This window comes from Sipha flava, unplaced genomic scaffold, assembly GCF_003268045.1.
Source record: "Sipha flava isolate LNK unplaced genomic scaffold, YSA_version1 222_pilon_pilon, whole genome shotgun sequence".
Classification (NCBI taxonomy): domain Eukaryota; kingdom Metazoa; phylum Arthropoda; class Insecta; order Hemiptera; family Aphididae; genus Sipha; species Sipha flava.
The window spans coordinates 2,085,703-2,103,638 of NW_020272853.1; the positions used below are offsets into that span (position 1 = coordinate 2,085,703).

The 17,936-nt window shown below is 27.7% G+C and overlaps 5 protein-coding genes across 11 annotated transcripts in view; 4 read left to right on the forward strand and 1 right to left on the reverse strand.

Annotated features, from left to right (window-relative positions):
* LOC112683203 (matrix metalloproteinase-2-like) overlaps positions 1-1,950 on the forward strand; it is a 28,042-nt gene extending 26,092 nt beyond the window's left edge. For all 4 annotated transcript variants that reach the window (XM_025554113.1, XM_025554112.1, XM_025554114.1 and 1 more), the window contains exon 11: positions 1,809-1,950. In XM_025554113.1, coding sequence (XP_025409898.1) covers positions 1,809-1,924 — 116 coding nt within the window. In that variant the 3' untranslated portion in view covers positions 1,925-1,950. The remainder of the gene's footprint in view (positions 1-1,808) is intronic.
* Positions 1,951-2,538: 588 nt separating this feature from the next.
* On the forward strand, positions 2,539-4,586 carry LOC112683239. The gene has a single exon (XM_025554156.1). It carries the CDS (start codon positions 2,539-2,541, stop codon positions 3,292-3,294), a length of 756 nt encoding a protein of 251 aa, XP_025409941.1. The 3' UTR covers positions 3,295-4,586.
* On the forward strand, positions 4,502-5,119 carry LOC112683240 (jerky protein homolog-like). Its single transcript, XM_025554158.1, has one exon. It carries the CDS (start codon positions 4,502-4,504, stop codon positions 5,117-5,119), a length of 618 nt encoding a protein of 205 aa, XP_025409943.1.
* Positions 5,120-7,236: 2,117 nt separating this feature from the next.
* On the reverse strand, positions 7,237-7,775 carry LOC112683259 (essential MCU regulator, mitochondrial). The gene has a single exon (XM_025554183.1). It carries the CDS (start codon positions 7,597-7,599, stop codon positions 7,348-7,350), a length of 252 nt encoding a protein of 83 aa, XP_025409968.1. The 5' UTR covers positions 7,600-7,775; the 3' UTR covers positions 7,237-7,347.
* A 245-nt stretch (positions 7,776-8,020) lies between these two features.
* Positions 8,021-17,140, forward strand: LOC112683191 (clustered mitochondria protein homolog). 4 transcript variants are annotated; one of them, XM_025554098.1, is made up of 24 exons: positions 8,021-8,231; positions 8,763-9,112; positions 9,193-9,354; positions 9,894-10,047; positions 10,104-10,234; positions 10,737-10,873; positions 10,942-11,171; positions 11,309-11,445; positions 11,502-11,696; positions 11,772-11,984; positions 12,073-12,247; positions 12,329-12,434; positions 12,501-12,603; positions 12,667-12,817; positions 12,871-13,079; positions 13,148-13,354; positions 13,484-13,791; positions 14,653-14,782; positions 14,842-15,114; positions 15,175-15,300; positions 16,022-16,237; positions 16,305-16,513; positions 16,605-16,722; positions 16,826-17,140. In XM_025554098.1, the coding sequence occupies exons 1-23, from the start codon at positions 8,174-8,176 to the stop codon at positions 16,702-16,704; spliced, it is 4,080 nt and encodes a 1,359-aa protein (XP_025409883.1). In that variant the 5' UTR covers positions 8,021-8,173; the 3' UTR covers positions 16,705-16,722; positions 16,826-17,140. The 4 variants fall into 4 exon arrangements, with proteins under 4 accessions (XP_025409883.1, XP_025409882.1, XP_025409884.1 ...); XM_025554097.1 differs by having other exon boundaries at positions 16,605-17,140; XM_025554099.1 differs by having other exon boundaries at positions 12,501-12,597; positions 16,605-17,140.
* Positions 17,141-17,936: the final 796 nt, after the last annotated feature.

The following is a 17,936-nucleotide window of genomic DNA, read 5'->3' on the forward strand; positions in this document are numbered from 1 at the left end:
TACAAATATATGAGGTATTCTATAAGAAACGTGAGTTACAGATAAAATGAAACCAAATAGGTTGAATAGGTTTAGATTTGTGTTTAGTTCCGGGTTAAGAGGTTAAAAGGGTTAAAAGGGGGCAGCTGTGCGGGCGCCAATTTTTTGACGGCGTCAACAAAAGTTTTGAAATTTTCTAGTGTAAATACTAGTTTTTAGGAAAAATTATGAATTTATAATTGAAAAATATTAGTAACAATTATATAATATTACAATAGTTATTTTATATTATATTAAACCGCTGAGTTATTTCGTCTGTGGGCGTTTAACATATTAAGGGTAAAACCATATTATTATTATTTAACGCTCGGACCTATGCATTTTTATTTTTGTTATACCCCATTTACATTCAGCCATTGCCGCTGTTCCTCGCGCTGCTGTATTTCATTGTCAAAATACTTCAGTGGCAGCGTTGTAGGTAGTGAGCGTCTACATTGCCCTGTTAATGTGTGCTAATATCACGCTGTCGGTTAACCTGCTGCTCGCACTGCTCAATTTACCGCTCCTAACGGGAGCGACGGGCAGTGACAATGCGAGGAGCATGATCAGCGCGAGTAACGTGTTCACATACTCGTGCTGCCCATTTCCATGCCCACTTCCCTGCTCACTGACACGAAAATGGTCTGAATGTAAATGAGGTATTACACTGACATAAAATTGTATTTATTGTAATTCTTATATACCTCTATGTGCGTATTATAATTTATAACCATCAGATTATTAAATTTGATATTAATACATTCAAATAATTTATTTACACACTATTAAGCAATTGTTTTTATTCTCTCTCTCTCACTTGACTCTCGTGGTCATAGTTGTCGTCGTCGAGTTCGATTGACTGGAAAATTAACGTGCCTAATATTTTATCTTCAAACAATATGAGTGGAAAGCGCATAGAAGTGCATATATTGAAATAAATGGATTGTTTGGGTTTTTTTTTAAATGTGGAAAGAATTGACGATGTTTTACAAGAAAAATCAAAACAATTAGTAAATATGTATAGTGTTTATTACCGAAACTTGAGAATGAGATTATACAATTTGAAACAATAATGAAATATTTTTCAGAAGATGAAAAATTATCTATGCACAGTTTTTTTGAAATATTAGCAATATCGAAGTTAGTAAGTTAAGTTATTATGTTAATAAGTTACGAATCATTTCCTATTGTGGAAATAGCTATAAAACTTTTTATATTTATACTATGTTTAAATTCTAGCGGAGAAAGATCCTTCTCAGTTTTAAAATTAGTCAAGAACTACAAGAAAACATTATTATCTAATGAAATTATGTCATTGTTGTCTCTAATATCTATTGTAAATATTTTCCTAAAAAGTGTAGGTTGGAATAATATTATTAAAAAGTTTGCTGCACAGAAAGCTAAAAAATAGTTGTAAATGTCTTATATTGAATACATTTTTATTAAAATGTTTATATTTAGTACCTACTAAGGTCTATAAATTTAAAAAACTACCGGTGTTATATATTGGTTTGTGGAGGGGTTGAGTGCAGAATTTTTAAATCTGCCCCCATGCGGTAAATTTGTTAATCCAGCACTGTTTGTGTTGATAAAATATGAGACTACAAAAAATAGAAACCACTATAGTTTTCATAGAATTTATGGTTGAGAAAAGAAAAGAAACTAATTAATAAGTAATTTATTACATGATAAACCACAATTCACTGACAACTTAGTTATAAAGATTATATATAGTTAATTAGTATAAGTACTAAGAATACAATTGTGTAATTGATGATTTTAATTTTCAGGAGATGTATATTTCTTTAGTGGGAATCAGTTTTGGAAATTTAACCATAATAACAACAGGACAGAATATGGATATCCAAAAAATGCAGCAAATTTTTTATTTGGTTGTAATTCATAATACATACCTATTTATATTTTTTTATATTTAACATATTTTTAATACAAATATTATTTTTATTTATTGTATAAAAAAAATATATATATTATAACTAGATATTTAGGTTATAAGTAATATATTAAATATTAAAATGTATTATAGTGTTAAAATAAATTACTCATATATTGTAATTAATTAAAATTTATTTTTCATTTGAAAAATGTAATTAATAGTAATTACAATTAATATATTTAACAAGTCAAGAATACTATTTAATTAACATCGATTGTGTCCAAATCAATAATTTTAGCAAATTTAAAATGTAATTCAAACCTTTTAGGTTTTTAATTAATATATATTATAGATAATATGAGTAAAAAAAAAAAAAAAACATCCGTACCTATGTGAAACATTGCTCAATACTTTATTATTATTTATTAATTAATTTTAAGGATTCCTAAAAATCTACTGAAAATTTAAAACAATTATCATACTAAATATTTGCTGTAGATATCCTATTTACATAAAACATAATTTTTATAATTATATTAATTAGTTTTTATAGCAACATTTCCTTAGATAAGCTAAATAAAGTGTTTATTTTTTAATGAAGGTCGTAGAATCACTAAATAAAAATGATGTTTCAGTCTGGCGATAACGTTCATCATGAACACATGCTCTTAGGCTCGCTCCGTTATCAGTATTTTAATTACGTAAATTACGTTTTCGTTTTCAATGTATATCATATTATGATTCGTTCCGGTAAAAGTCCACCTCGTACGAAGACGTCATCAAAAAGAGTATTATCCAGTACTTCTCCAAATTCTCCTCTTCACGAGGGGAAAAAGACCAAAACTTTCACCTCACCAAACCGTTTCGCTGTTCTCGCCTCAACTAACACTAACGATGACACTGTGTTCGATGCGGCTCCACCTTCCTGCGAAGTCACTGTACCTTCATCATTCCCTTCTGACCAGGCAGAGCCTGTGGCTCCACCTATCTATATTAGGAACATCAATAACTTTTCCGCATTCAAAGATGTATTAATTAAGACCGTCGGCTCCAAGGGGTTTACATGTAAGTCCACTCCTTCGTACCTTATCGTCCGTCCCAACGGTCGCGTTAATTTCAACTTATTGTCAAATTATTTGATGAAAACTAACGCCAGTTTCCATACTTTTCGTCCTCATTGTCAGCGTCCACTCAGGATCGTTATCAGAAACCTCCATCATTCCACTCTCAGTGCCGATATTTCGTCCGAGTTATCGGAAGAAGGACACCTAGTGAGGAATGTCCATAATGTAAAAAAAAACAACTGTCCTCTCCCAATATTTTTTGTCGATATCGAACCCAATATTAATAATAAACATATCTACATACTTCATTACTAAACACGAAAGTAGTGATTGAAAAACCGAATAAAAAGACATACGGTCCGCCGCAATGTTTCAATTGTCAAGACTATGGTCACACGCAAAACTATTGCCATCATCAATCGCGTTGCGTCAAATGCGGCGAGGCTCATGAGTCAGATAGCTGCACCAAGGATCACTTCAGTCCAGCTAAATGCGTCCACTGCTCCGAAAATCATATAGCCAGCTTCAAGGGGTGCCAGTTTTATCAAACTATTTTAAATCGCCATAAAATCAAATTTTCCAACTCCAAAAAAAATATCACACACACAAAAAACTTATTCTCCAAGTCCCTCCCCAGTGATCCCTCTCAATCCATCCCGTCATATGCTGCTGCTACTTTTGGTTTAAAACCGAACATTAATTCGCAAAACTCAAATTTAAATTTAGCTATTTCAAAATTCCTATCTGATTTAACATCCTTAATAAATTCTTTTCTTTCCGCTTTATTAATAATTAATTAATTAGGGCATTTACTTTTAATATTACGTTGTTATTAAACACACTAATACTCCGTTCTGTTTACTTTTTATCTGATATTATATTCATATTTATTATTAAATTATTATGCTCATTATGTTTAATTATCAATTCAGCTATTGTATCACGTTATCTATCAATATTTTAATTGTCAAACTATAATAGTTTATACTGGAAGTTCTTAATTAATAAAAAAAAAAAAAAAAAAATTATGTATAATAAATCTGTACTAATAAACTTTCTTTTGCGCAAGCCATTATTTGAAATTAGAGCAAATCTGATAATATAAAATATGTTCAAGTACAAAAGTGTATTAATGAAAGAAAAAAATATCAATATGTACTTAATCCAACTTACATTTCATTGAATCAAAAAAACAGTATTTTCACAGAACATTATATTTTTTTTATATATATATATATATATATACAGTAGAGCCTCGATAGTCCGGACCCCCGATAATCCGGTGAACGCGATAATCCTGACGGCAAAATTCCATTTGTTCGTAAATAGATTTTACGAGAATTCCCGGAACCCAATTAATCTATGCATAAGATATTGTTATCGACAAATACAATTTCGTCATTTTTATTACCTACTGTTTCTAGTAAAGACCAATATGTACATATGTAGGTAATAAATCGATGCCCGATGGTCATTTCGTTTACTTCTTTCTTGTCGAGTGGTTATTATTCTTGTTTGTACAATGGCTTTTAGTAAACACGTAACTTTGACTTTAGATCAAAAAATTGAAATAATTAAGCTAATGGAAAATGGCCAGAACTATAGTATGATTGCTGAGAAGTACGGAATAGGTAAATCGACTGTTGGTGACATAAAAAGAAATAAAGAGAAAATTATGAAGTTTGTCAGCACAACTGAACGTGGTCCAGGCATACGTAAAACTTTAAAAGAACTGGAAAATCTTGTTCTCGAAAATGCTTTATTTATATGGTTTATGCAACAGCGGAGACGACATATTCCAATAAGTGGTGAAATAATTTGCGAAAAAGCACGTTTATTTCACCGTGAAATAACAAAGCAGGAAGATGGTTTCACTGCTAGTAGAGGTTGGCTAAACAATTTTAAACATCGTCATGGTATTAGGCGCCTTAAAATAACGGGTGAGAAACTTTCATGTGACGAAGCATCAATCGAACCATTTCGAAATGAGTTACAGCGAGTCATAAATGAAAACAATTTGGACCTAGAACAAATTTATAACGCTGATGAATCCGGTTTATTCTGGCGAATTTTACCAGAGCATACATTGACATCAAGTCATGAGAAAAACGCCCCTGGAAGAAAAATAAGGCTAGAATAACATTCATGCCTTGTGCTAATGCAAGTGGAACACATAAATTGCCTTTACTCGTCATTGGGACTGCACAAAAACCACGTGCGTTTAAATCAGTTAACCTTCCCGTATACTATCGTGGACAAAAAAATACTTAGGCCACTCGTGTTTTATTTTTAGACTGGTTTCAAAAACTATTTGTTCCTGTAGTTCGTGAGCACCTTTTAAATGTAAATTTACCTCCAAAAGCTTTATTATTGTTGGATAATTGCCCTGGACATCCATCAGCAGAAGAATTACGTAGTGAAGATGGCAACATTTTTGCAATGTTTTTACCCCCTAATACTACAGCGCTTATTCAACCGATGGATCAAAATGTAATTCAGAATATTAAATTAAACTATCGTAAGTCTCTCTTAGTCAATGTTCTTGCTGATCCGGTGCATGGTGAAAACCTTATTGATGCTCTAAAGGCCATAAATTTAAAAGACGCAGTTTTTAGTCTTGTAAATTGTTGGAAATTGGTCCCGCCAATGCTCATAAAGAAATCGTGGAAACACTTCCTTCTTTTCCAAACAGAAAATAAATTGACGAAGTTGTTGAAATTAATGACATTCAACTTTCTACGCTCATAAACCAGATAAACAGGAAACATGTACGAATAAAATGTCTGATTCTCAAGCACAGGAATGGGCTTGCCGTGGCGCAGAAGAAGATTTAGCGAATCATGAAATCTTAACTGATGATCAAATTCTACAAATTGCAGCAAAAGAGGATGATATTGACGACGAGGATAAAAGTGGCTCAATCAGTACAAGTAAAGTTTCTCCTTCAGAAGCTGTGAATGCACTGAATACTGTATTGCAATGGGCGGAAGATGAGAACATGGATAGCACTGATATTTTGTTGGTACGTCGATTAAGAGAACTCGCTTTTGAAATGAAAATTAAAAGTACTATTCAGAAAAAAATTACCGATTATTATACTTAAATTCTACATATTATAAACATTTTTTTTTTTTTTGTAATTCATTAGTTTAGTTTTAATTTAAGTTGTTTATTATTCTTATAATTTAAAATGCAATAAATATAAAGATTGTGAAATTAAAAAATCTTAGTCATTTGAGTAGGTAATCTTGAGAAAGCTCTGGTAATCCGGACGTTGCTCGGTCTGAATTCGTCCGGACTATCTAGGCTCTACTGTATATATATATATATTATGCTTATGTAAGTATTATTTTGTACATATGTTTAAATTTACTTGGTCACCTTTGATTTTTCTCTTTGATACTCAACTTATAATGATTATATGATGTGTAAGTAAGATATCAATATCTATGAATTTCTAATTATATTTAGAAATATGATTAATGTTAAAAATGTAAAATAAAATTAATAATTTATAATAAGAAATTATTTAAAGGGAAGGAAAATATTAATTGAAGAAGACCAACAATTGACTAGTTACAGAATTTATTTAATAACTGTTTTTGCGTAACATGAATTTTTGTTAATAATCAATACAATATATAGATAAAAATCGAACAAAAATTATACATTACTTTTAATAATTTTAATATTAGTAATTAGTTAAGAAATGGTAAAAAACAAACAAAATTATCACAAATAAAATTTAAGAAGCTTAATAAATTGTAATGTAAGTATCAAATGTAATAATCAAATTATTAGTAAAATATTAAAAACAGGGAAAAGAGATATTTTAAGGAACGTAAAAAAGAAATTGATTTATTAATAGCTAGGTTTACAAATAGTTAAAAGTAAAACATTTTAAATTTATTTATGAAATTAAAATAAAATTTTTTGAGTTTTTAAATAATCTATAATAGTTCAATAAAAACTGAAGGTATTGATATTTTATACAACTAGAGAGCTTATATAACTCATAAAAGTAATTTAATTATCAATTTAAATGAGAATAAGCAAAATATTTTCATTAGTTAAAAAATACTTATCCTTAAATATTGACAATAAAATTCAATGAACACAAAAATAACAATTTTAATAAATAACTTGTAGAAGATAATACAATTTAAACTTCTGTGTAAACAGTATAATATTTGAGATTTATTTACTTTATTACTACATTTACATATATTTAATTTATTTAAAGATATATAAACACAATATAAACTATAACATAATAACAAAATAAATTAGTAATGAGTAATAACTATAGTGCAAGTTTTAAGTAATACTTATATATAGAGTTAGAATATAAATAATGAACTTAAGGTTTTAATCATCATCATCATCATCGTCAGATGGAACAAATAACTCATTTTCCTCGAGGAAATTAGCCATGTATTTACTTATAGTTGCTCCAATTAATAATCCCGGAACAACAGTGCAAATAATACCAATAAGGCCAAATGGAATTTTTTGTGGTTCGGGTAATAAAGCCCCAGTAGATGAAGTGGTAGCCTTACGTACACATGATTGATCCATAGTTCTTGTCATTTTTAAAAAACTTGTGATTTTGGTTTTCATTTTGTTGAGAAGTAATAATAAAATTAAGAATATTATTTTACTTGAAAATGTACGTTTATAATACTAAAAAATTGATAGTGAGTCTAGAAATTTATGTAACTTTACCTAAAGAGATTTTAAATCTAAATTCAAGCTTAGGTAAAAGTGTAATTTAAAGAGGTATTATAACATTTTATTTTTCTTATCACACAATCATATTTGAATAAGTGATACAATTTTCTTTTTTTGATAAGTAGAATAAAATATGTGGTAAATTTAGGGACTAAAATAATTTCCGTGTATTTGGCTATACTGATCCGGTAAGTTACCATTTCCCCTGATCACTCTACAATAATTATTTTGTCTTCCTTTTCTTCATGTAAAAATTGAAAATCTTAACACGATGTTTTTAATTTTCACTGTCACGTTTTAAAAAATTATTTGTATTTGTTCCCAAATTTTAAAAATTTTAGTTTAATTTTATCCTATGTTATAACTGTTATTATAAAATTTGTTATGAAATCTTATAACTGAGTTTATATTCCCTCGGCTGAGTAATTTTATATTTCATAGAGAAGATTAGAAGCCATTTGCAATGACACTAGAAGTCAAGGAGGGAAATTTAACCAATTCAAACGAACAGCAATTAAATGGTATACCTAATTATTTTATGCGTGTTATAACTCAGAACGATTAAAGAGTTATATATTATGTCTTTTATTTTTAATATACTCTTTTATTATACTGTTGGTTTTTAATATCAAAATTACTTAAGGTCGAATAAATAAAACAATTCTACAAAAATTAATTTTCAAAAATAAATTATTATGATATCGGTGTAAGTTTAGGCTTTTTTACGTATCTTGTAAGGTATTTATTTAATTAATTTTTATTTTTAGTGGTTATTGTTTTTTAAAAATTCTTTATTTCCTTTTAAATCAAATATATATTTAAAATCATAAAGGTTAATTTTTTTAACTAAATATTATTAATAAGTAGTATCTAGTTCATATTGAAATACTTATGTACCTAGATATAGTTTTTATTATCTTAAAATTAAAAAATAGGTTTATACAATAATAATAAAAAAAAAAAAAAAATTGAATCGCTAATTATATTATTATAATATAATTAGTGATCTATTAATTGTATATTGTTTTTAAAATATATATGTTGCATTATAGGAAATATGGGAATTGCTTGCAATCCTAATGATAACACAACAAGCGGTGATCATATAAATAATGGAATTAATACTCAAAAAAATACTGTATCAGTTAACAATGTTGATGTCGTTAACAATAATGAATCCCAAAAATTAAGTAAAAAACAATTAAAAAAAAATAGTAAAAAAGACAAAAGTGTTGATAAAACTGATAATGATATGAAAATAAATGAAGTTTCCCATAGTGATGATAGTTCTGAAGAAAGTGCAGATAATGATAAAAAACAAGATACTGAGATAATTTTCATACAAGATTTAGGATTTAATGTTAAAATAGTCTGTCCTGGAACTGAAGCTTTTGAAATTCAAGTATGTCAAATAAAACAGAAATAATTAAAAACCGCGAAATACCTTACATCGATAGTATTTGTTAATTTATGATTTTATAGGTATCTAGTATGGAATTAATTCAAGAAATACATCAACTGCTTATGGATCGAGAGGACACGTGTCACCGAACTTGTTTTTCATTGCAATTGAATGGAGTTACATTAGATAATTTTTCAGAGTTGAAAACTATTGAGGGACTTAAAGAAGGATCAGTTATTAAGGTATATTTCAGCATCTTTGTTAAGTAAAAATATTGATTAGAAAAAATGAATATAAGGTATTTATACAAATATAATTATATTTTATTAAATCCGACTAAGTTGTTAAATTTTGAATAATTAATTTTTCAAACATAAATAGATCATTAGAAATGTAAATTTTGTTAGATTTTTACTGTCATATTTTGAAGTTGTTATTTATGATTTTTAAGGTATTGCATTTAAAAATTATACGTAACATACATTAATATTTTTCCTTAAATAATATATTTTTTTAAATTTTAGCTGATTTATTCATATTAGCTCTTCAATAGTATGTGACATTTTAAATTCGATGATGTGCTTGCATTTTTGTATTAGCATATTTTTTTGAATAAAAGTACCTAAAGTTAAATTTACTTATCAAATCCGTTCTTGAGTTCATATTTATATTATAGTTTGAATTTTCTATGATACGAAATAAAATATTAAAAAAAATTGAGAAAACAAAAAGTTTAAATTATCAATTAATATTATCAAATGTTTTCCATTATTATTTGTAGGTTGTTGAAGAGCCATACACTATGCGTGAAGCTAGAATTCATGTTCGTCATGTTAGAGACATATTAAAATCATTAGAAATGGCAGATGCTTACAATGGTGTTGATTGTAATTCTCTATCATTTTTGAATGTTGTTACTCAAGGTGATATATTAGGTATGGTTTATAATTGCCTGAATTATTGTATTATAATGTGTTATTTTCATCAATAGAAAAGAAAAAAACGCGATCCGAAAGCGTTGACTGTACTCCTCCTGATTACATTATGCCAAACAATAAAGATAGACCTTTACTTCCTCTGCATCCAACATCAAAAGACTTAAAAGGACCTCAGTGCATCAAGGTATTAACCATACACTACATTCTAATAATATATCTTTTTTATAAAAAAAAAAAAAAAAAAAAAATGTGTTTCTTATTATAATATGTATTGTCATAATTTTATTATAAGTGACATCATTCAAGAAGGTTAACATCATTGATGATATTATAGTTGTCTGTATTTACTATTCTTGAATGGTTTAATTAATTGACTTATAAAACATTAGTATTGCTCAGTTACATATTATTAAAATAATAGTTCAACATAGAAACAAGAGCAAATTAAGTTATGGTTGTTATACCAATTGAATGGTTACCAATTTGTAGCTATGTGCAGTCTATTTCTCTGGATTGGCAGTTGTCTTTGTTATAGATAGCCATATCTCTTAGTAACACTGAAAAGCCTTAAAAAAACCATTAAAAAGTATAGAGTTTTTGTAGCCAATAAAGTGTAATGGAATTTATATTTTATTTTTTTAACCAATTTATTCTATTATATTTTCAAATGCTTTTGTTCTTTTTAGGTGCTTACTACATCTGCATGGAACCCGCCACCTGGTTTTCGAAAAATGCATGGAGATTTGATGTATATGTATGTTATTACTTTAGAAGATAAACATTTTCACATTACTGCCTGTACCAAAGGATTTTTCATTAACCAGTAATTAATCTAATTTTTATACTAAAATAATTTCTTGGTAAATATTTAGTAATATTAAATTTAATTAGGTCTACTAATGAAGAATTTAATCCTAAACCAGCTGCACCAAATCATTTATGTCATTCTTTAATCGAACTTTTAAGTCAATTGAGTGCTGCATTTAAACGAAACTTTGCAGTATTACAAAAAAAAAGAACTGCTCGTCATCCCTTTGAACGTGTTGCAACACCTTATCAAGTTTATAGTTGGGCTTCACCATTACTAGAACATACATTAGATGCAATCAGAGCTGAAGATAGTTTGTATTTTTTTTAGAAAATATTATTTATTCCTTTTTATAATTTGTGTTTTATTATATTAAATTAAGATCATAATTTTATTTTAATATGGAAAAAATAAAAACTTTTATTAATACGTAATATTTTAATATTTTAGCTTTTTCGTCAAAACTTGGATATGAAGAACACATACCTGGTCAAACTAGAGACTGGAATGAAGAATTGCAAACAACTAGAGAACTTCCACGTAAAAATCTGCCAGAACGTTTATTGAGAGAAAGAGCTATTTTTAAAGTTTGTTTTAATTAATACTTATTATAAAATGTAAACGTATAACCAATTTTATGCAGGTTCATGGAGATTTTGTAGCAGCTGCTACCCGAGGTGCTATGGCAGTTATTGATGGTAATGTTATGGCTATTAATCCTGGTGAAGAAGCCAAAATGCAAATGTTTATATGGAATAATGTTTTTTTCTCTCTTGGCTTTGATGTCAGAGACCATTATAAAGAATTAGGAGGTGATGCTGCTGCTTTTGTTGCTCCTGTATGTAAACTATTAATCAATTTTATTTTATCATAAGAGTATTTCAATTTTTTATGTATATAATTACTATTTTAGAGAAATGATTTACAAGGGGTTCGAGTTTATAGTGCAGTTGATTTACCTGGATTGTATACATTAGGCACTGTAGTTATAGATTATAGAGGATACAGAGTTACAGCTCAATCTATTATACCTGGTATATTAGAGAGAGAACAAGAACAATCAGTTGTATATGGATCTGTAGATTTTGGAAAAACTGTTACAACCAATTCAAAATATATTGAATTAGTATGTAACTATTAATTTTATACTAAAATTTTCATTTAATAGCGATAATTTATACTTTATACAATATCTATTATCTTATTTATTACAGCTTAGTCAAGCTGCACAGCAATTAAAAATAATGCCACATAAAGTGATAAGTGACAAAAGTGAAGAGGTAGAACTGTGTTCTTCTGTAGAGTGTAAAGGTATCATTGGAAATGATAGTCGTTATTATATCTTGGATTTACTGCGAACTTTTCCTCCAGATGTGAATTTTCTTATACGTAAGTTGTATGCAATAAAAATGTGGTATAAAATTAATTCATAGTTTATGATTATTACCTATTTAATTATTTATTCGGTAGTTGATGAAGATGTACTTAGTAAAGAAGTTAAATCATTGGGATTTCCCATTCAGCATAGGCATAAATTATGTTGTCTCCGACAAGAATTGATTGATTCATTTATTGAGTGAGAATTTATAATTTGAGAAAAGTTTTCTTTTTATTTTATAAACAATATAATATTTTTTTATAGGACACGTTATATGATGTTTATTAAATATGCAGCATTCCATTTACAACACTTAAATTTATGGAAAAATCAAAAGAACACTACTGGTGTTGTTGATAATGTAATAGTATGTTTGATTTATGTTTAGATTTATTTCAATTAAATTAATATATCAATTAAAATGTATTAGCCCAAAGAAAAGATAAATGAAAATGTTGATGAAAATGTTAGAAATGGAATAACTGATATTAAAAAAAGTGATAATGAAAATACTTCAGAAGATTCATTAGAGACTAAAAAAAAAATTGTGGAAACTATCACTGAAAGTGCTGTAAAAGACAGTAAGTCATTATTTGAGTTTCTGTATATCTTAGTTCATTATTGTTTTTAACAGATGATGATAACAGCACAAAAGAAGTTGTTAAAAAAGCTGCTCAAAAAGTTGGTTCTCTTAAAGAAACAGAATTCGATATACGATTCAATCCTGATGTTTTTTCACCAGGCGTAAAACATTTTAACCCAGAATCAGATCAATTTAAATTAGAAAAACAATTGGTTGTAGATGCAGCTGAATATTTATTGTTATCACAAATTCCTTTGTTTGTATGTTGAACTACATTTTTACCACATATGAAATTTAATAAGTACGAAGTTCAATATGTTATTTATAGATAAGAGATTGTATGGATCATTCTTCTGCTCCAATGGATGGACAAATACTATCTGAAAATTTACATACAAGAGGTATTAATATTCGTTATTTAGGGAAAATAGCTGAAAAACTCTCAAAAATCAAACGACTAGAATATTTGTACAGTATAACTGTTGCTGAATTAATTACTAGAGCAGCAAAACATATATTTAATACTTACATACAAGTAATTAGATTATTATATATTACACTAAATTCTCGGCAATACTAGAATCTAGTAATTTAATATAATGACATTATGTATTACATATTTTGTATTTTTGATCTTATGATTGGTATAACTTTTTATTTTTAGTCAGCTGAATTAATGAGTTTAGCAAGCGCAGTTAGTCATTTTTTGAATTGTTTATTGTCATCTTGTTCCACTTTACATCCTCAGAATACATTAGATGATGTAAAACCAATAAAAAAACGAAACAAGCGGAGAGGTCGACTAAATAGATTATTAACAGTTGACAATAAAGATTGGGCTAATCTTACCCGACATTCTCTATGGTCTCAAATTCGTACAGAAATAAAATCATATTATGCATGGGAATTAGTATCTGAAACAATTGAATCTATATGTGAACATTATGGCATACAAAAAATATCGCTATTGAGGTATATATTATATAGACATTTTTCTTTTGAAAACAAATCTAAAACAAGATTTTCTTAGTACCTTTTCTATGTATAAAAAAAAAATGAACACTATTTTATCAATTTTTTTTTTTTTTTTTATTGTTCTAAGTTTAATACACTAAAGTAAAATTAGAATCATAGTCATAGAAATAAGATTGATGAATTTTTGTGAGGTTTTTTTTTTTTAACAAATTAGTACAGAGTATTTTTTCAACTTTTACTGAGAAAGAATAGTGATTTCTTGCAAGATTTTCTCAAATATACAGCTACACTTTAACCCAGCTGCAAAATATTGTCCTTTATGAGTTATGTATTAAATTATAACTTGTCATACTCCATCCAACAGTTCTCTACTGAGGTCAATTTAATATTAGAATATTTCTGGGTGCAGAATCTTATAAACAATTTTTACATTTATAAAAAAAACCTACAAAAAACATACCCTTATAAACATAAATTTCCTAATTCTATATACCTTTAATGCTTGTAGTAATATTTGTTGTAATATTGCTTAAAAATTGTATTCAATGTAGAAATATATAATTCAACTACTAACTATTTTGTTTACTTCAATTAAAAACTGAAATTTTTTCATCAACATTCAAATTCACGATCTAATCAATTTACATATTATGTATGAGTTTGATAATATTAATCTATTACTAAATACTTATTAATAATAGTTAAATAAAAGTTTTTATTTTAATTTGGTTATTATTTTTATTTAATTATTTGTATTATATTCATTACTCGTATTCTTAATTTAAATTTTTTTTTAATACTTCTAAATTATAATTATTTAACTAATTTTATTTTTTATTTTTATAATTTGAATTTTAGGTCATTTTGTTTGAAGACTGGTATTCAGATATTATTAAGAGAATATTCATTTGATTCAAAAAATCGATTTACCTTTTTTGAAGAAGATATTGTTAATATGTTTCCTGTTGTCAAGCATATCAACCCAAGGGTATGCATTAATTATCATACATTCTGTTTGCTTTTTATAGTAAATATTTCTTATTATAGGCTACAGATGCATTTAATTTTTACACCACTGGTCAAACAAAAATTCAACAAGGTCTTTTAAAAGAAGGATATGATTTAATTATGGAAGCTTTAACTCTATTAAATAATGTTTATGGTGCAATGCATCCGGAAATCGCACAATGTTTACGAATGCTTGCCAGATTAAGTTATATAATGGGTGATTACGGTGAAGCAATGGCGTATCAACAAAAAGCTGTTTTTATGTCTGAACGAGTTAATGGAATAGATCATCCTTATACTATAACAGAATACGTATGATCAATTTTTTGTAAATTCTCATTTATTTTATGTTTAAACTTAATTCTGTTTCAGATACATTTAGCTTTATATTGCTACGCTAATAATCAAATAACTACAGCTTTGAAATTGTTGTATCGAGCACGGTATTTGGCTATTTTGATTTGTGGAGAAAACCACCCAGAAATAGCTTTATTAGATGTATGTTCATATTAAATTAATAAATATAATGGTACTTTTCAGTTATCGTACCACAGTGGTCGGCCGCCAGCAGTGGCGGCCGAGATATACTGATTCCACTATCGTACTCCATTATATTTATCTCGATACTGTTATGTTTCATTGCCAAAAATCAGTTCCCTTATCGACTATGGCTCGTTTTAATTACGATATGTTATGTTCGGTGTGCAATGACGAAGAAAGTGCGATATGCTTTTTACAAGACTGCGGAGTGCTTTATTGTAATCGTACTTATAAAAAGTCACGATATGTTATTACAGTATGCGGGTCTAAACCTCTGTGGCGATACAACATTTCCAAGTGCAAGGATACTACAGGTATTCGTATAAACACTTTGTTAGATTCTTACATAAGTGAATTTCTTTAGCGACAAAAAACCATCTGCTTATTTACCCAAATTATAAACGACATTGTTAAATTCATGCCTCCTTTATAAAAATATTTTTTATTTACAATAATTTTTTTTAGTATTCATATTATTATATTATTTTATTAAAATAAATTATATTTTTGGCAATGAAACATGACAATATTGAGATAAATATAATGGAGTGCAATAACGCAATCTGTATTTCCCGGCCGGCTGACTGTTGGGTTATGATAACAAAAAAGTACCATTATAATTTATAACTTTTTTATATGTATATTTATTGTGCGTGTATTATGTTTACTTTTTCTGTAGAGTAATATTAGCCTTATATTACATGCTGTTCAAGAATACGATCTTTCATTAAGATTTTTAGAGAAGGCTTTAGCTTTAAATATTAAATTTTATGGTCCTAAATCATTAAAAGTGGCTGTTAGTTATCATTTAGTTGCCCGTACTCAAAGTTGTATGGGAGATTTCCGTTCAGCATTGAGCAATGAAAGAGAAACTTATGCAATTTATAAACAACAGGTAATAATTTAAATATGTAAATGTGTTATAAATATGTATCCTTTATGATTTATTTTTTATATTATAGTTCGGTGAAAAACACGAAAAAACACAAGAATCATCAGATTGTTTAAAACATTTAACTCATCAGGCAGTAGTATTACAAAAAAAAATGAATGAAATCTATACCGGCAAAACAGGTGCTACGTTGCCTCCTATACAAATACATCCGCCATCAATGGGTAGTGTGCTTGATATGCTTAATGTCATTAATGGTATTCTGTACGTACAAATTAGGTAAACATACATTATTTTAATTGAAGAGATATTAGTTTTATATATTTTTAGTAAAATTTTTACTTTTGTAAAATGATTATGATGATTTTAGTCAACAGGATTTAGAAAATTTCAAAGCGGAAGTAGAAAAACGTTCGGAAACATTAGACTTGGTGAAACCGTCAATAGAGCAACAGGAATGCACCAGTTGAGTAATTCCGAATCACGTAGTAAGTTTGTCTTATGCTTTCAGTGTTTCATCGATTGTTGTAAGGCAGCTTAAGTAGACATTATTGATGCTCATTTTAATTTTTTATTGTTTTTTTTCCTTAGTTATATGTTCTTCTGTTTTGTTACTGGAAACAAACTTTATTCATGTTTACTTTTATACGTATACAATGTAGTGCCATTTATCTAGTCCCTGTTAATTATAATTTATCAATTAATAATTTACTTACATAAACATCATTAGAGTTGTGTATCAAGAACTGAAAACATGAGCTACTGGAACACAAACGCTACTACTTACAAATGTATAAAATATTCTCTGATTTATTAGCTAATTGTTATAATATAAATTAAATGTTACTATGTTTTTTATTTCTAATTAATATAAAATATCCAATGGATATTAAACTTCAGAGCTCATGTAGTTTAAATTCCTAGTAGCAATTAAGTATAAAATAGGGTAACATATATTTTGTTATCATAACCATCTCGTACACAAATATTGGATGTCAAATTAAGAAAAAATATCAAAAAGCAATATTTTGTATTTAATTGTTTCTTGTTATATATATTCTATTATTTTTTTGTAATTTTGAATTCACCAAAATATAATGTCTAGACTGTGCTATAATATTAGACTGGTAACAAGACAGTAGATTAATTTTAGAAAGTTTGTTGATTTTTTTATACAAACCATTATTGTAGTTGAATATTACACAAATAAAGTTTTATAATAAACGATCTTATGATAGTTACTTTTTTTCCTTTTATTATTTATTTAAAAGAAATTTAATTTTAATAGTACTGTTGTGTGCGGTCGTTCAACCGTAAAGATGATGATGTTTTAGGAATATTCCAAATAAAATACTCAAACCAAGTTAAACTGTTTATTGAAATTTCTCTAAGTACAAATAATTTAATTAATTTGACAAATAAACTGGCATGGAGGTGCTCGCGTATAAAACACGTCTGATATTGGTCTATTCCCAACCCCCTTGTATACTTAGGTTCTGTGGGAATCCACCTGTATGGCATTGTGACCTTAATCTCCGGACTCGGAACTGGTTTGAGTATTTAAAATATTCCCCTCGTCGGCAAGTTAGCCTTGTCAATTAAAGATGTCTCGGCTCGGACCTGGTTTACGTTTAACTAATCCCCCGTTGACCTTGATGACTACATCTACTTTCGTACGTTCCATTTCTTAACTAGTTTTGGT